This window comes from Haematobia irritans, chromosome 5 (assembly GCF_050003625.1).
Source record: "Haematobia irritans isolate KBUSLIRL chromosome 5, ASM5000362v1, whole genome shotgun sequence".
NCBI lineage: Eukaryota > Metazoa > Arthropoda > Insecta > Diptera > Muscidae > Haematobia > Haematobia irritans.
The window spans coordinates 117,739,681-117,766,577 of record NC_134401.1 but is presented as its reverse complement, the minus strand read 5'-3'; the positions used below and the strand labels follow the sequence as shown (position 1 = coordinate 117,766,577).

Below are 26,897 nucleotides of genomic sequence, written 5' to 3'. Positions count from 1 at the left end.
CGTCTGTTGGAACCAGATATCCACTTGAAACTTGGCAAAGTAGACACCATATGGACTAACTAAGAATTTAGAAGACAATGTTAAGAAGTTTAAAGATACCTTGCCATCGGCAAGTACCAACACAATCCTGGTAATTCGATTGTGGATGCCTGTCTTTAGTAGAACTTTCTATATAATAATACAGCATTTTAATTTTATCTGATTTTAATGAATTGTCTTTCTTGTTTTGTTTACATAATGACACTAAATACAAATATTACATCATGTATACAATAATAACATTTGATATTTTCTTAATTCAAATTCTTAAAAACTAAACACTTTGTTTTTCTTCTTATAAATAACAATATACATCGGACATTTGAGATACATATTTTTCACATTTAAAATGAAGGGGATTGACGAACAAGAGGAACTTGACTTTAAATAAAAAATGTAGTTGACAGCACTGGACGATGAGAAAATATAACAAAAGATTCTTGCAAAAATTCTCCTTCTATAAAAAAAAAGAACTAAAGAACAAAGAATTCCCAAAATAAATTTATAATATTATAAAAAATATTACAATTAAATACCTTTTATTTTGAACACCTCAGAGTTGCGATAGGTTTTATTTAATGACAGTCAGTATCGAAAAGATTAATGGCTTGAGAATCACCATTTTTGTTCCACTCGAAGTTAACTCAAGGGAACCGTTAGAGTCCATTTCAATACTTTTCACGTTCAAAATTTATATTGAAACTATTTTTGTTTTTTCATTTATGGGAAAAATTTTTACAAGAAGAAAGGAATTCTTGGGTCAAAATAATAAATCTAGTTGTAAGAAGCAAACATGGAAAAGTTATTCCAAAATATTAGATACGACAAGCAGGGATTTGAAAATAAATTAAAATGGGAAAATAATGCTATATTCAGGATTTGCTGCCACAAATATATTAGTCATTAGTAAGAGTAGTACTCAAATTAAGTCAATATTTATTTGATTTCTTATAAATTCTATATAGTGTGGGTGTATAGAATTTATATATATCATTCATACTTGAAATAAATATTAATTTAATTTTTATAAAATAGATTCAAAACCAAAAAACTAACAAAAACGAAATGCAACTTTTGAATGTCAATGGATCTTTGTATAAGACAATAAAAACAAACATTTGAGAATATTTAACATTCAACTCGATGTTAAGTAATAGAGCCTTTGAAAATATGCTGAATTCAAATATTTCTCAATCATTTATGGTTATTGGGATGGATGGTTTCTTTTATAAAACATGATATATGTAAAAAAAATTTTGTTTCTTAAAAACTAAATAAAATAAAAATATGAAAAAATACAACGAAATGAGAATTTTATTAAAAAAAAGAATACAACTAAGCATTAGGCCTTGTGGAAAGGGGTATACATTCTAATGATAATTAAACTGAAATAAACGAAATGAAAATAAAACCAAAAATTTATTATTAAATTGAACATATACAAAAATCTATTTTATTTCATGTTTACATACCTCTCGCATCATTTCGTCATTGGCCCTTCGTAACTCTTGCTCAAATAAATCATCATTATCATCAACCCCATATGACTGAGGACCTCCACCTCCACTGGTTTTTGGCTTAATTTCTATGAAAACAAATAAAAATGAAATGCATTATAGACAAATTCGTGTAATGGAAAAATATTTACTTTATAAGAATTATGTGACAAAGGAAATTCTTTAAAACAAACTTTATTTTGAAGAGAGTTGTCATTCAATTTAAAATAGTACATTATATGTAGTTTAAAGAAATAATTTTTAAGCTAAAGGCGGGCATTAAGTTCGAGTTTAGCAGCTAAAATCGCCATTTTTCACGATTACTTTTCCTTAATAATCCATTTTATTTATGAAAATTTTATGAAAAGTTGGTTTGGGCAATCCCATCAAGTTATAATAAAATTTGAACTAAAGGGGTATAATTTTATACTTTCTTACTTTCGAGTTTAGCCGCTAAAATCAAAACTAACACCCATGTTCCGATATCCACTTCAATTCCACTTCCACTATTCACGTCAAATCCACGAACGTGAAAATTTGGGGTTCTTAATTCCACGCTCTTTTTTGAACTTTTCTGTAACCAGCTGGGTTGCACAAATCACCCAAAAATTCACTAAGGCGGAAATCAAAATAAGTGGAATCAATAGACTTATTATATGCCCATGTTCCCAAATCCACTTCCAAGTGAATGTGAATCAATTCCACGATTTTCGTGTCCTACAATCCACTTTCACCGGAATTTTCGTGAAAACAATTCACTTGCAAAAGTCTTGGTGAAAGTTGAATTATGTCGAAGATGGGTGTATATTTCCAATTATAAAAAAGTATACGCGTAAAAAATTTGAAATGTCTTATATTTAATACATGAGATTTATTAAAACTGCGTAATTTTTAATTAAAAAAATTATAAATTATAATAAGTCTATTGATTCCACTTATTTTGATTTCCGCCTTAGTGAATTTTTGGGTGATTTGTGCAACCCAGTTGGTTACAGAAAAGTTCAAAAAAGAACGTGGAATTAAGAACAACAAATTTTCACGTTCGTGGATTTGACGTGAATAGTGGAAGTGGAATTGAAGTGGATATCGGAACATGGGTGTTAGTTTTGATTTTAGCGGCTAAACTCGAACTTAATACCCACCTTAACAGAGGAGGACGTTTGGTAACGGAATTCTGTTCGGCTACCTTCACGCCAGAACCCGAACCATGAAGCGTGCATATAGAACCAATACCACAGTAAAATTAAAATTTTTTTCTCTCGAACCCACCAAATTATACTCTTTCATCGAACCAATCTGATTGTTTCCCAATCCAAATGCCCCGAAAACGTCTACCTCGGGGGATAATGTAAGAAAAATCAAGGATGTCTTAATGGCTGACCTCCCATATTGAAGGTGTGCGACATAAGGGCTGTTTTCTTTTTGCACTGGATACCCTAAGCCATGAAGGACAAAAAGAAAACAGACTACTCGTTTATCCAGGACATCTCCAAAAATATGCAACACTGTCATCAGCTGTTTAAAAACAATCACAGAAAAGAAGTGAAATCTTGCATTTTTAATGTATGAAATGCTCCAATTAGTAATACATATTTACTGCTGCGATTATTTATGACACTATACCACTTTGAATTACATGTTTTTCCATAAATTAGTCACAATAAAGTGCTATTGTGAATCGATGAAGCGTCACTTTATCAAAACACAATCTGGCAAGATCGGCGCGACTTGCACTGATGAGATGTTCTGGATAGAACACCAGTGCAACGATGTTCTGGATAGCCCATACAAATGTTGTATCCAGTGCAAAAAGAAAACAGCCCTATAGTTAAAACATTGGACTGCACGAAATATTGAACACTATTTAGAAAATTTTGGCAAAATTTTATTTCTATAGAAAATTTTGTCAAAACTTTATTTCTATAGAAAATTTTGTCAAAATTTTATTTCTATAGAAAATTTTGCAAAATTTTATTTCTATAGAAAATTTTTGCAAAATTTTATTTCTATAGAAAATTTTGGCAAAATTTTATTTCTATAGAAAATTTTGTCAAAACTTAATTCCTATAGAAAATTTTGTTAAAATTTTATTTCTATAGAAAATTTTGTGAATATTTTATTTCTATAGAAAATTTTGCCAAAATTTTAATTCTATAGAAAATTTTGTCAAAATTTTATATATATAGAAAATTTTGTCAAAATTTTATTTCTATAGAAGATTTTGTAAAAATTTTATTCCTATAGAAAATTTTGTCAAAAAAATATTTCTGTTGAAAATTTTGTCAAAATTTTATTTCTATAGAAACTTTTGTCAAAATTGTATTTCTATAGAAAATTTTGTCAAAACAAATTTTTAATTTTTTTCCTTTTTGGGCATCTTGAAGGCACTTTGCTGAGAGAACTAACTTTTTTGCTATTATTACTCACTAGTTCTTTTGGTAGTAATAACTGATCGGATCACTACCATATTCTCATTTGTCAACAAATTCTAAAAATTCATATTTTTAAATATTACTCTCAAATGGGCCGAATGCCACAAATTTGTAGGGTTATAATGTAGGCTGTTAAGGTTTCCTTATATGACTTCAATAAAACATTTTGCAATAAAATGGGAACATATTAATTTTTGTGTATATCGTTTGAATATTTAACTTATTCTAAGGAAAAAAATATATTATCTAAATATACTTTTACTGATTAAACTTACACTAAAATCTAAATAGTATGTATCCTTAAAATGTGTATGAATGACAATGAGAGGTAAGTGGTTATTCGTCACAAAGTGTTTTAAATATTTTTTTGTGGTTTTTTGGAAGGCCAATTCAAGTATATTTTATGATCAGTAAATTAGTGATGCATTTTGCTTTGTGTACGAATTTTCATAGAAATAGAACATTTTAGTAATTACGTGTCCACGTGGGATCCTCAGGATCTTCATCGCTTTCATATTCTTTAGCTGGCAGTTTGCCATATTTCGCTTCTAAACGATTCATTAGTTCGGTATCATCAATATCGGACATTTCCTCGTCTTCTTCTTCGTCATCCTCGTCATCGTCGTCGATTAAATCATCATCATCATCTAATTCCTCTGAATCATCGTCTTGCCCTTCTTCATCATCATCGTATATATCATCTTCATCGTAGTCGATTTCTGGTTGATAATCCATATCGTATGTAACCTCTCTTTTGGCTGGCTTAGGCTCTTCATCTTTTTCGGATTTCTCTTTGCTTTGTGTGAATGATAAATATTTCTCTTCATTGGGTGGTGAATATTTCTTATCATCAATGCGAGAAGGTGAATTCTTTTCATTACTGCTATGTGATGATGGTGACTGTTGGCTAGTATCACTCATATATGTCGAAGGCTTAGCACCCACATCGATTGTAGCCTCAACTAATGGAGGCGGTGGTGGAGCTTCGAATATCGGTGGTCTAGCCAATGGTCTTTGAGATAAATTATTACTTTGTGCTAAAGATTTCAAGCTTGATTCCTCCCTAACATATTGGGAAGTATTTGTGTTATTTGTTGTAGTTGTAACTGATGGGGTTGTTGTGGTTGGAGTATTGAAAGATGTCTCATAGGGGGATCGATACGAGTATGTCTCGGGTTCAGTTTTTGTTTGTGTCCTACTATCGACATTATAATCTTCAGCCTTGTACCCTTTTGGTCGATACATGGCGTTGAGTTCTTCAAAAGTTTCAGGTTTGTAAACATTCTCACCAGCATCCACTTCATTTTCTTCGGCAGCCGGTTCTTCTTCGATTTCATCAATATATTCGATTTCTTCTTCGATTTCTATTTCCTCCTCAGAGTATTCATCTTATTTTTTATGAGGGAGGTTAAGAAGATGGAAACAATTTGATGTCAAGATAAAGTTATTTATTGTTTAGATAGTCAAAAACTAGAAACCGAATTATTTTTGTACATAGTTCACACACACATAGATTATAAATTTGTATACCCTATGCATTGGAAGTTTAAATATTGAAATTGTATGCCCTAGGAAAATGTATGTTTAGAACTGATTAATTTTTTCGCGGAAAGAAAAATACCATCTACACACAAAAAAAAATTTTTCTGATTCAATCACCAAATTAATTGATCCAATTAATTTTTTAATTGAAATGTCTTCAATCACGAAAATGATAGTATCAATCACAGTTTTAATTGGACATAGAAAAAATTCTTGATTAAAAAATTAATTGATTTTTTCAGCAAATTTCAATTAATTTTTTAATTGATTCAATTAAAAATTTAATTGATGTTGATTGCAAAACTCAATTAATTTATTAATTAAAAAAGGTAACTATTTTTAATTACTTTCTGAATTGGCTTAGAGTTTTTATTTGAATTAACAAATGATTGTTTGAAATACATTTTTAATTAAAAATTTAAAAAAAAAATCAGCACTTTTTAACCCTTTCACTACCGATGTCCGCTTTGAAGGATATTCGAAAAAGACACCAAATTCTATTTTTCCACTTAGTTTTGATTTATATCTCGATGTTATTTTAAAGTAGAGGCTTTAATCTGAATAACCTATAAATATTTTCTATATTGGTGAGGTCCAAAATACTTTTTTGTAAACTTCTTTAGAAATAAACGAAAAATACGAAAATTTGAGACAATTTTTCTACTGTATGTTTCTAGTAAATGGACATTCATACGAAAACTATAGCTGACACTTTTTCGGGTTCTTTTTTGTATTTTTGCTCACACTTTGAAGGACATTATAGGCCAGATAGCGCTTATTTTCGTAAGGCCACTTGGTCACAATTCAAGAATCAAATTTTCAAAACAAGCTCATATAGCTCTTGAAGTAGGTTTTCAAAATGGCAATTTTTGTTCTACATACTGGTAGTACAAGTAAAAACAGAAGAAAAATTAAAGTTTTTAACATTAGGTTTATTTCAGTAGTGAAAGGGTTAACAGAATTAGTCTTCCGAATTTGATTAAAAAGTTAATTGTATCAATTAATTTTTTAATTAAAAATTTAAAAATTTTCAATCATTGACTTAATTAACTTAATGTTTCTATCATGATTAAAAAGTTAATTGTATCAATTAATTTATTAATTGAAAAAATTTTCAACTTCAATTAACTTTTTAATTGGAAATATTTTGGTGATATTTTTTTCTGTGTATATAATCTGTAAGCCATCCCCATCATGTGACTCTCATGGAGAAAATGTAACCGATAATCTTAAATTTATTGTCTTGGATTATAGGTTCTGAGGGATCAGTAGATTTCGAATAATATTATAATTTTTTAATTGATCTTCGGCGGAAGATCTACATCTTCAAACTTTGGCTTTCGGTCTATTACTAGCTGGACAGCTTATACCCGTCCATGAGTTCCAACTAGTTTTACCGTTTCGACAGTTTAGTGATAAATTTGCCTCTTTTTTTTAAGTGTTGATACTTTTTTGCCACTTTTTTGTTGTGCCATCAAATGTAAATGTACTTTTTACATTTTTGTACCACCTTTTTGTCATGTTGTACACCGAAAAAAAAGTAAACTGTTTCATAGGAAGAATGAACTACTTCACGCGAAAATTGAACTATTTTGTACACCATGTTTTGGGATTTTCACGAAGTGTTGTTAAAACCAGGAAAATTTAGTACCATGTTGTACTTTTTAACTGTTCTCGAAATTACTCCCTCTCATTGAAGAAAAATTAACTAAAAGTAAATAAGAAAATCATTGGCGCCAAATCATGACCATTTTAACCATACAGTAAGTAGTTCATTCTTACCATTTTGGGAATCGTACGAAATTTTTCATTTGTTTTAGTTAAAAATTAACTTATGTATACGGTCATTGAACTTTATACTCTCGTTTAGTTCATAAAATGTTTGAGACATACTTAAAAACGAAAATTTCATTGGACTGTGGAAAGTTTCGCAAAAAATAATAAAATTGAACTATGTTACAAACAAATAATTTGTTTTCAATAAAAATAAGTTAAATTTGGCGTTAGTTTAACTACGGAATTTTTATCTGTGTACCACTTTTTATTTAATTAGTTTTTCGTGTAATATTTTTGCTAAATGTTGAACCGGGTCCCTTTAAAATTACAGATTGTGACGCCTTAAAATATGCAAAGATAATTTTCCGTAGTATGCAGGGTTGCCAGTATTGGTATTTTCCCCTAAATTGGGAATAGTTTTTCGTGGATGGTGATTTTTGAGTCGGTGATTTGGGGAATTTTTCTAAATTTGGGTCTTTTTAGGGGGTTTAGGGGGAATACGAAAATCACCGACCTTCTGGTGTTGTGTTTCGAATTCTCGATCTTATTGCAGTCCGTAAGGCGGTATGAATAATTTTAATTTTGTCCAATTTTTAAATTATTACTGATTTTCTACAGCAGAGCCTATTTCTTCATTTAAAAAATAACTTGTAAAATATTTATTGGAATTTTTGTGAGGTTTTTTGGGGACAAAAGCGTACCAATTTGGTGACAAGAGCCCGAAAAATACTGGTAGTATTTAAACACGGTTCTTCCATGAACTTACGGTACGGTCACAATGGGCAAATATTTGACAGAAATTAAAAAAAATAATTCCTCGCCACAGTGAAACCAGTGAATATATTTAGTTCATATTGGGTATATGACCACGGTTGCCACAGTTGGTAGAATTGGTAAATTTTTACTGTTTGGTAGATAGGTAGATGTTGATGTTTTGGTAGAAAAAATGTTCCTATCCAATTAAGGGGTGCTTCAATTTTCTATAGAAATAACATTTTGACAGAATTGGTAGATTTTTACTGTTTGGTAGATAGGTAGATGTTGATGTTTTGGTAGAAAAAATGTTCCTATCCAATTAAGGGGTGCTTCAATTTTCTATAGAAATAACATTTTGACAAAAATTTTCTATAGAAATAAAATTTTGCAAACATTTTCTATAGAAATAAAATTTTGCAAACATTTTCTATAGAAATAAAATGTTTGACAAAATTTTCTATAAAAAAATTTTTTTGACAACATTTTCTGTAGAAATAAAATGTTGACAAAATTATCTATAGAAATAAAATGTTGACAGAATTTTCTTAGAAATAAAATTTTGACAAAATTTTTTATAGAAATAAAATTTTGCAAAAATTTTCTATACACCGAAAAAAAAAGTGAACTGTTTTATAGGAAGAATGAACTACCTCGCACGAAAATTGAACTAAATTTTGTTCCACATTTTGAGATTCCCACAAAGCGTTGTTAAAACCAGGAAAATTTAATGCCGTGTTGTACTTTTTAACTGCAGTTCACGAAATTACTTCCTCTGATAGAAGAAAAAAATTAACTAAAAATAAAGAAGAAAATCATTGGCGCCAAGTCATCACCATTTTAACCATACAGTACTTCATTCTTACTATTTTTGAGAATCGTACGAAAATCTTAGTTTGCTTTAGTTCATATTGAACTTATGTGTACGGTCATTGAACTTTATACCAACGTTTAGTTCATAAAATTTTTGAGACACCCTTATAAAAAGTAAGATTTCATTAAGATGTAGAAAATTTCGCAAAAAATAATAAAATGTTACTACTAGCAAATAATTTTTTTCCAATAGAAATAAGTTAAATTTAGCGTTAGTTTAACTACGGAAATTTTTTTCTGTGTAGAAATAAAATTTTGCAAAAATTTTCTATAGAAATAAAATATTGACAAAAATGTCTATAGAAATAAAATTTTTGACATTTTCTATAAAAAATAAAATTTTAACAAATAATAAATTCATGTCTTTTCAAGCTCGAGGTTTATAAAAATAAAATTTTAACAAAATTTATATAGAATCTATAGAAATAGAATTTTGACAAAATTTTCTATAAAAATAAAATTTTTACATAATTTTCTATAAAAATAAAAATTTAACAACATCTTCTATAAATTCAATATAAAACATTTCATTCGAATAAAACAACATTTTTTTTACTAAACACAAAAATCAACAACTTCAAAATAAGATTTTTTTAATTTGGTAGATTTTTGGTAAAATTTTCTTCAAATTTTGGTAAATTATTTTTAGCACAAGTGGCAACCGTGTATATACCGTCACGAAAACAGTATTTTCCAAAAACGGTATCCAGGTATTTCCTAGAAGGTTTTGAGAAAAAGTTTGACACTCATATTGGTCAAATATTTGCCTACGAAATTTAACCAAAATATTTCCAATCAAAATTTTAATTGGATTTTCAAAAATATTCAATTCAAAATGTAATTGATTCTACAATTTTTTTAAATTAAAACAAAAAGCAAACACAAGAATATTAATTAATCAATTAATTTTTTAATTGTTTTTGGTGATTGATACTATCATTTCTGTGATTGAAGACATTTCAATTAAAAATTAATTGGATCAATCATGTGTAGTGTGACCAAAGCCTTAGTTTCTTAAATTACTTCAAGAAATCCAAACAGATCAAAAATCTAGTAACTTTAAGTGGTACAACTTGCGACTGTTTTCGACGTAGTGGGATCTAAAAAGTGTCGTCAAATTCAAAAAATATTGGAAGGTTATATGCACAAAGAAATTTTCATTAAAATTTAGCCCACGATATTTTTGCATTGATATAACGACATATTTTCATGAAAACATTGAAATTGTTCGTTAATAGTATGAAATGCTTTGTTGTTTGCCTGAAATTTCCTTACAATAACGATTTTGTTCGAATCTCGAATTTAGTAAAATTGTGTACTTCATTTGTATACAATTTTTATGACCATTTTTAGTTTAATGGAATGAAAGTAATATTTTACTCAAATTAAAAAAAAATGTTTTCATATTTGACAAAATTTAACTAAAATCTTTTCTTAATTTACAATTAGTTATTATTCGAGCTTTATGGACAAAGAAGATTAAGGAACTTGATCAATAGAGTCATTCTTTTCAATGATTCTATTGATCGAGTTCCTTAATTTTCTTTGTCCGTAAAGCTCGAATAATAAATTATTGTAAATTAAGAGAAAAAATCATGCATTTGGACGTTACTCGCCTGTTTAAGTATCAGGCAAACATGAAAAATATTTTTAACTTAAATCCATTAACTTTCATAAACTAAAAAATGTTAAATCGGTTATAGAAATTTTCATTGAAGTTTTTCTGAGGGCAGACAATCATTGCAACTCTTGACAGAAATTGGAGTTTATAAGCTCTTAAATAAAATATAACCAAGGGAATTTCGTTCCGGAGGAATGTATTTTTCCTATGGGTACATAGTAAAACTACCATACAAATTTAATAACATACGGCAGTGGATCTCGACAAATTAATTTTTCATCTGTGTGTGTGTGTTCAAAACGTTTACTTTTCGCAATATCAAAATATTATCTAATATCTCTTGTGCAAAATAAATTCGGTTTCAACTTTTTGACCATTTGTATTGTTATTTATTAACCATTATCTGGTAAAATTTCTTCCATATCATTACTGTCTTCCGGTATATCTTCCTCGGGTGTTGCTATAGTAAGGCGGCGTTTCATTAACAATTCAGCGGCAGCTGCTACATCATCTTGATCTTCAATAATGTCAGTTTATATATTTTTTTGTTATTAATTTAAAGAAAATTAATTTGTATTAAAACAGTAATCTAATATTTTGCTACATGAAAGAGAACCAATAAATAACAACAAAACTAAATAACATTTAGAAAATAAAATAGCAGCAAACATACAATAAAATGGCAATTAGCGATATTTTGGTGCGAGCATTATAAATTATTTGTAAAATTAAAATTTGTGATTAAAAAAATAATTATAAGAGATTATATATATAAAAATTTTACAAAATATTTATACAAAATTTATCCGATATGAACCAAAGATAAAATTAGTTTTTTTTTTTTTGTAAGAAAGTGCAAATTTGGAAGAAGAAAAAAATAATCATTACGGAAGAAAAATAACTAAATACATTTGTTAACTAGGAAAAATTATAGTATTTTCCATTTACATAAGTACAACTTTTTTTTCGTAATATCCACAACATTTACATGCGGACGAAACAATAACGATAGAGAGAATACATTAAACGATTTTGTTAAACACTCTCAAGGGTTAAAATGGCGCTTTCATTACGATTCATTACGAAAGTTAATCGTTTAAGCTTTAAGCTTTGTATTTATTTCAAGATGGCTTATAAGCTTACAGACACGCTCTGGGGTGTGACTATAGTAACATTGTTAACATTGGTCAAAATTACAACAACAAAAAATTGAGAAAATGACTCACTTGTATTTGGATTTTTCTTAAGCAAGACTAGACGCGCAACTAAAGCTAGAGCCAGACCAACGCCAATTTTTAACGTCACTGTAAAAATATTTTTAATAGGTCAATATTCAATTCTCCATTTTTCTTTTTTTTTCTATCTTTAAAAAACTTGCACTTTCTTTCTTAAAGAATAGGATTTTGTGTTTGTAATAAAAACTTAAGCTTACGATATCTATTTTCTATGAACCCAAATTACCCGTTAAATGTTGTGGTATAATTGGTTTATGGTATAGCATCATTTCCAATAAGTTAAAATAGATGTCTCAAAAAAAAATCCTAAAAATACAATTAGCAAAAAAAAAAAAATAAAAAAAAATAACTACTGCTATATCTACATCCTAGAAAATTGAATTTTATGCTGAATAATATCAACTACACTCAAAAAAAATTGGAGCGCTATAGAGAGGCTAATGCCAAGTTAACTCTATGTTAGTCCATGGAATTATTATATGTTTTGAGAAAGTTGCCTTGCCTTTAAAAATTTTTGAACTACACTCAAAAAAAAAAAAAATGGAGCGCTATAGAAGGGCTTATGCCAAGTTAACTCTATGTTAGTCCATGGAATTATTATGTTTTGAAAAATTTCCTTGCCTTTAAAAATTTTGTAAGTACGTTAGATAAATTAACTAAAAAAGGGGAGAAATTTATATACAAATTAAGCATAAAGATTTGCTAAATTCGTATTTCCCACAAAATAGTTCACATTTTCTTTAAATTTTTAAATTTTAACACAAATGCGCCCATCTTGAAGACAGTATGACGCTAAAGACATTCTCGCAATTTTGAACTTAAATTTTTTTCTTTAGACTACAAAATGTTATTTATCAAGTAAAATATTTTGTGTAATACATTTTCTAGAGCTTATTAAAAAAAATTCTAAAATTAAAAAAAACTGGTTCACTGTTTTTTTTGAGCGTGCCGGCTACTAGTTTTCAACAGACTAAGACATATCCGCGGCTTTCCCTACTTGAGCAAACGTTTTTTTTTTTTTTGTTTTTCGTTTCAGCAGTTTTTTCTTTGAGTGTGGGAAGAAAATGTGCCATGAACATTTTACTAAGAAAAAAATGGAAAGAATTTTGTATTAACTACGAGCCAAAGATGGGGGTCCTTTGAAATAAAGACATATTTCAGGAATAGCTTCCAAGCCTTCAAATCTAAACTCTATAAAATTAAAATTAAGAAATAGTTCTAATTTTCATTCTTGTTTTATGCTTTAAGGTGAGTACTATGTTCGAGTTTTTCACCAAAACACTAAACTAAAAGTACAAAAATATGTATGAAGACGATTATATTTTGATCAAGTCTTACCAAATAATGGAAGGAAAAGATCCAAGGAATTGATTGCAAATAATTTTATATTTCTATATTAATTAATTGAAAAAAGTAACCGTGAAAACAAGCTGGTTTTCAGCTTGAAAACTGAACATAGTACTCAGCTTTACTAATAAAGCTATTCAAATACAAATAAATCTCATTTTAAAAATTCACAGATATGCAAATAAAAAAATTAATTAAAAAAAAATTAAAAATTATCTACTTTGTTTAAATTAAATTTTCCTTATTTTAAAGAAAAAAGTCAATAATATTGTTTAGATTGTATTGGTGGCAAAATTTGTTAAGAGTTTTATACACCGCTTATGCGCCGTTCTTACTATAATACATTACATTAATAAGTTGCAGTATCGATTATGTCCTCTAACAAAATTTATAGTTTGGCCAATATCTGGAATATGTTCCGAACGAGCTTGTTTCTCATTCTCAAATAAGTAATTAACCGTAGATAAAAAAACACCCGATAGTAAAATTTTAGAGGTCTATAAATCGAAAAATGAATAATCAATTATTCGAATTTTGCCATTGATTGATTTTTTTGAGATTGGTCACGAATTAAGGTCCTAGGCCGCATATTTAATGTCTTATGGCCAAAATAAGTTTTTCATATAAAAATGTCGATTTTTGAGGATTTTCATCGAAATTTTGTTTTTTTTGGGGTGGTCACAAATTAAGGTCCTTTTGGCTCTATGACGATCTATGGATATATGGTCAAAATAGGTTTCTAGATTTTTTGAGAATTTTCATTGAAAATTAGATTTTTTGGGGGTGGTCAGGCAAGGTAAGGAAATATGGCCGAAATAAGTTTTTCATATAAGAATTTGGATTTTTAGAGAATTTCCATTGAAATTCAGATTTTTTGGGGGTGGTCACGAATTAAGGTCCTTTTGGCTCTAGGACGTATATTTAAGAAGATATGACCAAAATAAGTTTTTTATATAAAAATTTTGATTTTTTGAGGATTTTCATCGAAATTTTGATTTTTTGGGGGTGCTCAAGAATTAAGGTCCCTTTGGCTCTAGGACGCATATTTAAGGAGATATGGCCAAAAAAAGTTGTTCATATAAAAATTTTAATTTTTTAAGGACTTTCATCGAAATTTTGATTTTTGGGGGTGGTCACGAATTAAGATGCCTTTGGCTCTAGGACGCATATTTAAGGAGATATGGCAAAAAAAAAGTTTTTCATACAAAAATTTGGATTTTTTAAGGATTTTCATCGAAATTTTGATTTTTTGGGGGTGGTCACGAATTAAGGTTCTCTTGGCTCTAGGACGTATATTTAAGGAGATTTTTTTTTCGATTTTTTGAGGATTTTCATCAAAATTTTGATTTATGGGGGTAGTCACGAATTAAGGTCCCTTTGGCTCTAGGACGCATATTTAAGGAGATATGGCCAAAAAAAGTTCTTCATATAAAAATTTTGATTTTTAAGGACTTTCATCGAAATTTTGAAAAATAGTCGAAATCTTTTTTTGTGTAAAAAGTCAATAATTGAAAACTTGATCATAGGTTTGCACTACAATCGTGAGTCAAGGAAATAATAATTTAGCAATAGCGACAAGATATGCACTGATACTCAAAAACAAAAACAAATTAGTATCGTCAACTGACGAATCGACGAAAGAATTTGGAGGATGATGCGATATGTACTTAACCCACATAAAACAAAAACTATTTTTTCAACATTATCTCCTTTCATAGCCATACCCTTGCCGCAGTGATGATTCAACATTTTAAACCGTCTGAAAAATAAGTTTTCTCGATTCCTGTTACTGATATATCTCTCGATGTGGATAGCACCTTGTAAATCCCAGAAAACGATGTTTTTACCATTTCGACAGATGGGACTGTTTCACTATGTATAGATCACTGTTGACTGGTCCGTGCGGGGTAAAACGTGATAGCATCCATACGCTCTATGATATGGATGCATGAATCACAGAACGATACTATTATTGTTTTTCATAGACTTTATAAAACGAAATACGAATCCGATCTGGGGCTAAGAACTTTGTTTTGTATTGAACTACCCTCGTAATAAAATATTCCCTCAATTCAACTTCTCTAACTTTGAGATACTTACGTGATGAGGCCCATGATGAGGCTTGCTCTTCCATTTCTTCATTTTCTTCGGAGGCTGGGATATCATTTTTTGATTCTGCGGCAGCTTGTTGACGAGCTTTCTCCTTCAACAGTTCTAATTCTGCAGCATCGTTGTCGACAATATTTTCCATAGAATCCATGTTGACATCATCATCCTAGAAAATTTAATGAAACATATTAATTTAACGTTGAAATGTTTAATTTATATGCACATAGAGAAGATATATTATCGATCTCCTCATATATGTTTCAAGAACATTATGTTGTTTTTTTCACTGGGAACATGAACATTTTGGTCGCAAGAATAATGTTTTCTCGATAAACATAAATATTTGTCTGTCGAAATCAGATACGTAATTTTCGATAAAATAACATGGTTGCGACAAACATGTAACATATTCCCTGCGAAAAACTAATATTGTGGTGCTGAAACATATTTGGATGTGGAGAGGTAATATTCTTAAGAATTTTTTTTTTATTCCCTTACTTCTTCAAAGGTATCGTCATCGTCGTGGTTACCCTTTGAAATAGGTTGTGAAGTCTCGTGAGTAAGATTTTCCTCATTTGTGGTATTATCTTCCTCTTCTTCGGCTGTTAGATTTTCTTCTTCGGCTGTGAGATTTTCTTCTTCGGCAGTGACGTTCTCATCTTCAGCTGTGACATTTTCGTCTTCTGCTGTGGCATTATCGTCTTCAGCTGTCACATTATCATCTTCGGGCGTTACATTCTCATCTTCGGCTGTCGCATTATCTTCTTCTGCCGTAATATTTTCTTCGTCTTCTTCAGCATCTTCGGCTGTTACATCCTCTTCCGCAGTAATATTTTCATCATCTTCATCTGCTTCCTCAGCTTCTTCTTGTGTTACATTTTCATCTGCGTCTCCCTCGGAAATATCAGCTTCTTCCTCATAAGGTTCATCGTTATCATCATCATGATCATCATGCTCATCATCGTGATCATCTTCCAGGGAGCCATGTACATCACCTTTATAAACGCAATAATTTATTTCCAAATCAAATTCATGAAATACTTCTTTTCTTTCGAAGACTTACCATGATCATGATCGTCAGCCCGATGCTCATCAACCCAACCCTCGAAATAATTAGAGAATCGTGATTCCGACAAAGGTGTGTCAACTGTTAGTATAAAAACAAATTAATTATTAGCAATGTTATCCCTAAAAAAGAATAATATATTGCATACTTACCATCCGATAAACCTCGATTTTCCAAAATAATTAAACACACCAAACCCAAGAGTATTGTCATCAAGGAGAAAAATATTATTTTAGCGCACCAATGTCCACCAGTGCCATGATCATGTTGCACATGTAAATGTACATCATCTGACATCATTTTTGTAATATGAACACCGTGGGAGGCTTCATCATCTGTTGAATTAAAGATATAGAGTTATAGGCTGATCGAATTATATATAATCTAAATTAACAGAACGAGGGAATAGGGTCAAATACCATATAAATGGATCACATATCAAATTTGAGAACATAGGAACAATGATTGAATATGTTTTTCTATAACCATTTCTTTCCCTTTACATTAAGGATAGAACTTCATGCAATTTTCGAAAGCCTGAAATTTTTAGAATTATTATTCGAAATTTTTAGAATTATTATTCGAGCTTTTTTCGAAGATTAAGGAAATTATGCCATGTTCCAAGTAAAAAATCTTCAAAATAAAATATCGAAACACATCTACTAATACCAAAACGCTATTTTGCTTTGGAGCCAAGATACAAAAATTCAACAAATTAATTTGAAAGCATTTTTCAGATTTTTCAGGATTGCGTAGAAACTTCTACGAAAGAATGTCATCCACAATCGAATTACTTGGGTTGTGGTATCTTAAAACTTCTTAACATCGTTTTCTAAATTGTGAGTTAGTCATACGTGGAATATATTAGACAAAAAAGTTATGTATAGGTAAGTCTACAAATAATTACGAATTGACATGGACTTTTGCACGGTACGTAGAGAGCCAGAATTGAAATATGGGGGTTGCTTATATCGGGGCTATATAGAATTATGAACTTGATATGGACCAATTTTTGTGTGATTGGGGAACGATTTATCTGAGGGCTATATATAACTATAGAGCGTTATGGACCTCGTTAGGCATGGTTGTTAACGGCCATATACTAGCACAATGTACCAAATTTCAACTGACTCGGATGAAATTTGCTCCTTCAAGAGGCTCCAAAACCAAATCTCGGGATCGGTTTATATGGGGGCTATATATGATTATGGACTGATATGGACCACTTTTGGCATGGTTGTTAAATATCATATACTACGACCACGTACCATATTTCAACCGAATCCGAAGAATTTTGCTCTTCCAAGGGGCTCCGGATGTCAAATCTGGGGATCGGTTTATATGGGGCCTATATATAATTATTGACCGATTTCGACCAATTTTTGCATGGGTGTTTGAGGCCATATATTAACACCACGTACCATATTTCAACTGAATCAGATGAATTTTGGTCTTCCAAGAGGCTCCGGAGGTCAAATCTGGTGATCGGTTTATATGGGGGCAATATATAATTATTGACCGATGTGGACCAATTTTTGCATGGTGATTAGAGACCATATACTAACACCATGTACCAAATTTCAGCCGGATCGGATGAAATTTACTTCTCTTAGAGGCTCCGCATGCCAAATCGGGGGATCGGTTTATATGGGGGCTATATGTAATTATGGACCGATGTGGACCAATTTTTGCATGGTTGTTAGAGACCATATACTAATACCATGTACCAAATTTCAGCCGGATCGGCTGAAATTTGCTTTTCTTAGAGCAATCGCAAGCCAAATTTGGGGGTCCGTTTATATGGGGGCTATACGTAAAAGTGAACCGATATGGCCCATTTGCAATGTTAGTATATGGCTTCTAACAACCATGCAAAAATTGGTTCACATCGGTCCATAATTATATATAGCCCCCATATAAACCGATCCCCCGATTTGGCTTGCGGAGCCTCTAAGAGAAGCAAATTTCATCCGATCTGGCTGAAATTTGGTACATGGTGTTAGTATATGGTATCTAACAACCATGCAAAAATTGGTCCACATCGGTACATAATTATATATTGCCCCTATATAAACCGATCCCCCGATTTGGCTTGCAGAGCCTCTAAGAGGAACAAATTTCATCCGATCCGGCTGAAATTTGGTACATGATGTTAGTATATGGTGTCTAATGACCATGCAAAAATTGGTCCATATCGGTACATAATTATATATAGCCGCCATATAAACCGATCAACAGATTTGACCTCCGGAGCCTCTTGGTAGACCAAAATTCATCTGATTCAGTTGAAATTTGGTACGTGATGTTAATATATGGTCTCAAACACCCATGCAAAAATTGGTCGATATCGGTCCATAATTATATATAGGTCCCATATAAACCGATCCCCAGATTTGACCTCCGGAGCACCTTGGAAGAGCAAAATTCTTCCCATTCGGTTGAAATTTGGTACGTGATGTTAGTATCCAACAACCATGCAGGAATTGGTTCCTATCAGTCCATAATTATATATAACTCCCATATAAACCGAACGCCAGATTTGACCTCCGGTACCTTTGGGAGAATCAAAATTCATCCGATCTGGTTGAAATTTGGTACGTGGTGGTAGTATATGGTATTTAACAATCATGCCAAAAGTGGTCCATATCAGTCCATAATCATTTATAGCCCCCATATAAACCGATCCCGAGATTTGGTTTTGGAGCCTCTTGGAGGAGCAAAATTCATCCGAGTGAGTTGAAATTTGTGGATGACAGTCTTTCGTTAAAGTTTCTACGCAATCCATGGTGGAGGGTACATAAGATTCGGCCTGGCCGAACTTACGGCCGTATATACTTGTTTTTTTTTTTTTATTCTAGTTTCCGTATTATTTTTGTTTTATTTTTACTTCTTTCTCCTAATATTACTAAATTTATTCAATATTAGGTTAATAGTGAATACTTTTTTAAACCCAACATTACTATCGCTTCCATTATCGGACGGTATTGATTAAATATATTACTCTTCTACATGGACGAAAAAACTGTTTTTCATATGTTTGGGTGTAAAAATTATATGTTTGGAACTCAAATTTTTAACACAATATTTTAAAGTGCAAATATATAATGTTCATAAACTAGCATAACATGGTTTGGGACATATATGTTAATATGTTAAAACATATTATGTTTGGGAAATAAAATGTTTGTAAATATAATATGCTTAGATTCATACATATATTAATTTAGAAATGGCCTATAAACATATATGTGTTTAGAAAGAGAGACCTAGAGAGTATGCTGTAAGTAAATTAATGGAAGAAACCAATTGGAGCCTTAAAAATATATTCACAAAAATAAAATTTCATTATTTTTTTTCAACCAGTGAATGCCCTAAGGTGAAACATAATATGTTTGAACAATACAAACAATATTTTGGTTGGACCAATCCTGAAAATATATATGCTTGAAGCAAAAAGCTCAAAGATATCTCCTGTTATTGGCATCATGTACAAACTAAAGAACAAACTGAATATCGAATGTAAATCTTTACTTTTTCAGTCACTCATTCAAAGTAATTTGAACTATTTGGTACTTTTATATGGTTGTAGACGAAATCAAGACTTAAAATCATTGCAAACACTCCAGAATAGAGCTCTGAAAATAATTTACAATTTACCACACATGTACTCCACACTTTCTCTTTATAAAGATGTTGGCAAGGATATTTTACCAGTCTATGGTATGCACAAGATGCAATTATTAGTATACATGTATAAAGTTTTACACAATATTGGGCACCATAATATTAGATTTTGTACTCTCCAACACCGTTTCAGTACAAGAAATAGTACAAATTTGGAAGTTGCGAGATGTCGATTGGAGATGACGAAACAACGTATTCAATATATGGGTAGTACAGAATATAACAATATGCCACAACACTTAAAGGAAATCCGATCTATATCAATTTTCAAGCCAAAGTTAAAAGAGTATCTTTGTCAAAATATTGAAATGCTTGTCTTATAAAGTGAGTTTCTATATACAATTATAAATTTAAAGTTTTTCTTTTTTATATAAATTCTCTTTTTTTATATTTAAACCTTGTTTTTTTCCTTTCTTGATTTTTTTTTTTTTACACTACTAGTTTACTCATTTGAATTGTAATGCCAGATAACCTCAAACAAAGCCTAAAGGGCGCTGAGGTACAAAATATTGTAATATTTCCTAACTAATGTTAAATTCTAAATAAAATAAAAAAAAAAAAAAAAAAAAAAAAAAAATGTGTTTGAGGTATATGTTACAGAAGCGATTGTTTTTCGAGGGTGTAGGTCTCTAAATATAGAATTTGCAGGGTTCAAACAAAAACAGGAAAAACAAACTCATATACACAGAAAAATATATCAACAAAATTTTTTTTCGATTAAAATTTTAATTGAATTTTAAAAAATATTCAATTAAAAATTTAATTGATTCAACAATTTTTTTAATTGAAACAAAAATCAATCACAAAAATTATTTGTATCAAATGTTTAGGTTAGGTGGCAGCCCGATGTATCAGGCTCACTTAGACTATTCAGTCCATTGTGATACCACATTGGTAAACTTTAATTGTTTAATTGGAAAAATTAAGTTTTTAATTGGATCAATTAATTTTTTAATACTATCAATTCTAAGATTGAAGACATTTCAATTAAAAACTAATTGAATCAAATAATTTCGTGATTAAAGAAAAAAATATTTTTTTCTGTGTAGGATAAAAAATTAAAGTGCAATTAAAGTAATGTGTGGAATAAGGTTTTTTTTGATAAGTGGAGTTCGGAGTTATTTATTCTTTTTAAAAAATGAAATTTTAGACAAACGAATATTTCTTTTGACACTAATTCTCTTGACATAAATTTGATCTTAAAGAAAATCCTTTGTAACAAATGTGAAATTCCTTTGTCCAAATTTTCGTTGCGAAGGAAAGTATTTTTTCTTTGTGTGCATGGGATCGAACATGTTTAGTATGGGACCTTCGATTACAAACGGAAAACATGTCTTCCAAGCTGCTTGTTCCGAAGTTATACTCTTCTATGCCACTAAAAAAATATTTGCGGGGTTGTAACAAAAGCAGGAAATCTCAATAAAAAATAACTTGGGGGTAAGGATGGTCATAAGTTGTATAAAGTCAATCCAATACCTTGCAAACTTGATTTCCGGGAAAATGTTAATTCACCCTCAGATTTTCGATAATCAAGAGATTCTATATTCATGTACCATAGAAAATATATATATAATTAACGTTATTTTCAAATCAGTTTAAAATGTTTCAAATAAGTGTGTCACAAAATCAGCTGATCTTGCCAAGTGTTCCTGTATTGGAAATGTATTTGAAATGTATGTGTCACAATAGCAAATGTTGATGTTTTTACAAAAAAAAATATATATATTACTTTGTAAAGAGCGAAATAAAGTGAGAGAATAAAGCATACAAAGAGAAAACAGAAAAACAATGTAAAAAATGCCGCACAAAGCACAAAGAAAATTAAATGCGTAAACATTTCAAAAAAATGTTGCAAATCATTCACTAATGGAATATTGCCAAGAATATGAGAGGTGTGTTGTGATGTGTGTAGAATACGAGTACCCACACATAAGTACTAAGTATGCACATACGGAAGATTATAAGATCATCGACTGCCGTCGAATGTCTAGTAACAGAAAATTTGTATACGAGTTTTGTAAATGGGTGATATTCCGCAATGAGCAATCATTTGTTCTTATACAAGAGGAAAGTCCGAAATTATTAAAATATAAACATATTGGTAATTTGTAATATGTGACACTTAATTTAATTTGCATTCTATACAGAAAAAATGTTAGTTGTAAAACTGATGGTAAAATTAGCATGTGTTTATTGCCAACATTTTATTTTCCCCAGCCCAACGAATTTTTCTTTATTCCAAATATGTCTCAGAATTTTTATGAATTAACAGGTTGGCTGATAGTATTATATAGTACCAACCTTCAAATGATTCGTGTCAAAATTTGACGTCTGTAAGTCAATTAGTTTGTGAGATAGAGCGTCTTTTGTGAAGCAACTTTTGTTATTGTGAAAAAAATGGAAAAAAAGGAATTTCGTTTCGGAATTTTGTTTTCATAAAATACTGTTTTCTGAAGGGGAAAAATACGGTGGAAGCAAAAACTTGGCTTGATATTGAGTTTCCGGACTCTGCCCCTGGGAAATCAATAATTGATTGGTATGCAAAATTCAAGCGTGGTGAAATGAGCACGGAGGTCGGTGAACGCAGTGAACGCCCGAAAGAGGTGATTACCGACGAAAACATCAAAAAAATCCACAAAATGATTTTGAATGACCGTAAAATGAAGTTGATCGAGATAGCAGAGCCCTTAAAGATATCAAAGGAACGTGTTGGTCATATCATTCATCAATATTTGGATATGCGGAAGCTCTGTGCAAAATGGGTGCCGCGCGAGCTCACATTTGACCAAAAACAACAACGTGTTGATGATTCTGAGCGGTGTTTGCAGCTGTTAACTCGTAATACACCAGAGTTTTTCCGTCGATATGTGACAATGGATGAAACATGGCTCCATCGCTACACTCATGAGTCCAATCGACAGTCGACTGAGTGGACAGCGACCGGTGAAGCGTCTCCGAAGCGTGGAAAGACTCAAAAGTCCGCTGGCAAAGTAATGGCCTCCATTTTTTGGGATGCGCATGGAATAATTTTTATCGATTATCTTGAGAAGGGAAACCCATCAACAGTGACTATTATATGGCGTTATTGGAGCGTTTGAAGGTCGAAATCGCGGCAAAACGGCCCCATATTAAGAAGAAAAAAGTGTTGTTCCACCAAGACAACGCACCGTGCCACAAGTCATTGAGATCGATGGCAAAAATTCATAAATTGTGCTTCGAATTGCTTCTCCAACCACCGTATTCTCCAGATCTGGCCCCCAGCGACTTTTTCTTGTTCTCAGACCTCAAAAGGATGCTCGCAAGGAAAAAAAATTTGGCTGCAATGAAGAGGTGATCGCCGAAACTGAGGCCTATTTTTAGGCAAAACAGAAGGAGTACTACCAAAATGGTATCAAAAAATTGGAACGTCGTTATAATCGTTGTATCGCTCTTGAAGGGAACTATGTTGAATAATAAAAACGAATTTTGACAAAAAATGTGTTTTCTTTGTTAGACCGGGGACTTATCAGCCAACCTGTTAAATACCAGTAAAATTTCAATGGCAAACGAATAAGTTCAATGGTAACTAAAGCACAAGAAGTTTTCCGTACACTTCATAAAAATAGTAAAAATGAATTACAGCGTGGTTAAAATTACATTTTTTTCTTTTCTAGAATGATGTATTTCGTAAATGGTAGTTAAAAATCGAAAGGTATCAGAAAATTTTTAGTTAATTTAATTAAAAATGGAGCACCATTTCAACAGGATTGTAAGGGAGAGAGGCAGTACCAACTGCTTACAAAACAACCGAATCAGCACTGATTTTTGAGGGCGATGTCCCGATTTACAGCAGCTTCTACATAGCGCTGATATAATTGCTCATTTTAATAAGAATATTGCTCAGAAGTGATATATAATCTTGAGTATAGCACTGTTGGCGTGAAGGAAAACAGCACTACCTTTCATGCATCTATACTGCATGAATTGGTTGCAATAAAATAAACGAATGATCATAAACTAGTTTGATTACTCGTTTACGTTATTGCAACCGATTCATGCAGTGTGGATGCACTGCCTACTTTATTGTACACCCAAAAGCGCAACTAAACTCTTACTGCTGAAGTATTTATAATAGTAAATGGTCCAATTAAAAAATTAATTGATATAATTAATATTTGCAGATTGATTTTTATTTTGATTAAAATATTTAATAAAAAATTTGATTGGAAAAATAGTGCAGATATTTTCTCCGTGCAGTGTCTTCAATTCATAGTCTAGCGAACAACAAATTATACAATTTTTAGGATGGAAAATGTTAACTAGGTACGAAAAGTAGTTGTTTGTGTTTTTCAGCACTCTAATATTCTTAAAAGCTCTTAAACATACAAATTGAAATGTCAGAAATTATAGTATCAATTAAAAAATTAATTGAAAGTCAATTAAAAAATTAATTGATCCAATTAAAAAATATTAATTTTTGTGATTGATTTTTGTTTCAGTTAAAAATTTTTTTGAATCAAATAAATTTTTAATTGAATATTTCTTAAAACTCAATTAAGACTTTAATTGGAAAAATATTCATGAAATTTTTTCTGTGAATGGGATCGGCAAATATTTTATGCTTTAATCTGAATTAAATACAAGGCATGTACATAATTGTTTTCATTTTGTTACTTTAGTCCTTAGAGTTACATATGTTTTGTGTTTCAGCCATGTAATCGAGACTAAAAACAAACAATGTTAGCTATTTAAGTAAACATTTACTGCTTTCCTTGTTCCAAAAGATTTTTAGCTATTTGAGCAGATTTTTATGATGTCTACTAACAAAATTCTACTAAATGCTAATCTCAAAGAATTTTGCTATTCATAACAGAAAGAAAAATACAAACAAATAAATTAGATAAATTAGCAAATGTATTTGCTAAAAATTTTGATAAACATCGCTGCGGAAATATCAATCTGCAAATTTATATTAGCAATAAAATTTGTTATTTTTTATCGAAATTAGGAAACCCATAAATGATTTTATACTAAAACTTATTAATTTTAAATTGATATTTTGCAGATTAAATCTAGTTTAGAAAATAACAGACAATGTTTGCTATTTAAGCAAGTTGTTTCTCATTTTCTGCAAATTTTTTCCTGTTTTATCTACTAAACGAGAAATCAATAAATGTTTGCTGAAATAGTCGTGTTTTAGACTCAATTTGTCTTAAAGTAGTTTTAGATTGACTGAAAAAAAAAACAAAACAAATTAAACGTGGGGCTATTGTAACACTATAGCGTATTAAGATGTTAAGTGTATTAATAACATGTCACGTATTTGCTAAAAAATCTGAATATTTCTCAAATTTTGTATAAATTATAGGGTTACAAATCCTTTGGTAAGATTTTACAACCGAACAATTTGACGAATTGTTGTTCACTAGACCTCAAAATACAAAAATATAACAAACAACAACGACTGTGTTTTTAGCTGACTTTTTTCTATGAGTGTAAATATAGAGAGATTTTTCACATTTCGAAACTATTAATCTCTACCCTACAATTTTGGATTTTACCGTGAAAATTGTCTTCAAAGAAAAGTACTGGCAACTCGAAATGTTTAGAAACGAAAAGCGCTGACTCTTGTTCTCTTTTTTCTCTAAATTTAGGAGACTAATGAAAAACAAACATCAACAACAACACCAGCGCGTTCGAAAAGATAGAATGTGTGTTGATGAAAATTAAAAATATAATTTTTCATAAAAAAAATTTTTTAAGTACAAAAAAAAATTTATATAATAGGGCCTAAGAAAAATGTAGGCACGCTGTCAGAAAAAATATACATAGAACATTTTAACAAACCAGAATTAAAGAACACATGATTTTCTTTTTGGATTTTTTCTTCAATAGCGAAAAATGGAATAATTCACATTTTTGTTCAAGAAAAAATGGAAATGATAAAATGTCATATTGTAGAGCATGCTAAAGTTACTTACCACGTTTCTTCTTTTTGTCCTTGCGTTTGCGTGGTTGAACATCACCAGACATTTTGGTGTTTTTTCAAGGGTTATATCCGGAACTTTGGAAATTTGAAGAATATTACAATGTTGAAAGACTTTGTGGCTGGTATAGGTATTGCTGGGATATGATGACCTGATGTCTTCTAACTAGGTCTATTTTTATATTTTCCCTAAGTACTTTTGGGGGGGTTTCCAATAAATATTACACACATTCACTTTACAATGGAATCAATCATCGACTGTGTCATCCTTTACTGTAGTTAAACAAAAATTAGATATTTTTTTTAAATAAATTCAATATTTTTCTTTGTTTTTTTTTTTTTTTTAAACCACAAACACTCACACACATACTCCGAATCTGAAACGTCGTGGGGTTTTAGTTTCGGGAACGGTGCTAAGATAGAATATTTTGAAACAATTAATTGTCTTTTCCACTATTCGAAAATGGGAAAATGAATTAATGTATGTGTCGTGCGGATAGAAAATATCGACGACTATTTAGTACGGTTTGCCTGATTTGTTGTTGTTGTTTGCTTGTAGATGGGAGTGTATGGTAAAACCGACATATACACACTCACACCCTCGCACACAGAGCCTCTTGTATTGGCCGGTCCGATGTTTTCTTCTTCGTTGGTTGAACTTGCTCCCGCTCACGTTCGTTGTCGGTAAACGTCTGATTTGATTGCAGGCGAAATATTTGAAAATGTTTTGTGTTTTATGAAAAACTTAAAAATAAATTTTCATTTTCCCTCAGAGTTTTGTTGAATTCTCTTGCTTTATGGGCGATATTGTTAATATCTTTTCTATGTGCTATGAGAGAGAAAGTCATTCATTGCTACACGGAAAAAAGTTTTTGGTACACATAATTGACCATTAGATTCAGCACAAATTATAAAAAAAACTGTTAAAAGTTTGTAGAAAACACCAAATTTAATATAAA

At 30.5% G+C, this 26,897-nt stretch overlaps 1 protein-coding gene and 1 long non-coding RNA gene across 8 annotated transcripts; one reads left to right on the top strand and one right to left on the bottom strand.

The window, feature by feature from the left end:
• Positions 1-186: 186 nt before the first annotated feature.
• Asph (Aspartyl beta-hydroxylase) lies at positions 187-26,646 on the bottom strand. 7 transcript variants are annotated; one of them, XR_012722559.1, is made up of 14 exons: positions 26,463-26,646; positions 26,301-26,351; positions 25,934-26,211; positions 21,450-21,512; positions 16,442-16,624; positions 16,287-16,370; positions 15,722-16,218; positions 15,215-15,389; positions 11,759-11,836; positions 10,930-11,049; positions 4,444-5,355; positions 1,512-1,624; positions 576-1,424; positions 187-512 (listed from the first exon to the last, which is right to left on the bottom strand). XR_012722559.1 is itself a non-coding variant. In XM_075309129.1 (10 exons), exons 2-10 carry the CDS (start codon positions 25,983-25,985, stop codon positions 4,433-4,435), a joined length of 2,175 nt encoding a protein of 724 aa, XP_075165244.1. In that variant the 5' UTR covers positions 25,986-26,211; positions 26,301-26,646. The 7 variants fall into 7 exon arrangements, 2 of the variants coding, with proteins under 2 accessions (XP_075165244.1, XP_075165245.1); XR_012722560.1 differs by having other exon boundaries at positions 26,536-26,639; XR_012722557.1 differs by having other exon boundaries at positions 26,301-26,646.
• On the top strand, positions 20,016-20,551 carry LOC142237733 (uncharacterized). The gene is made up of 2 exons (XR_012722562.1): positions 20,016-20,297; positions 20,415-20,551. It is a non-coding gene; the product is annotated as an uncharacterized LOC142237733 (long non-coding RNA).
• Positions 26,647-26,897: the final 251 nt, after the last annotated feature.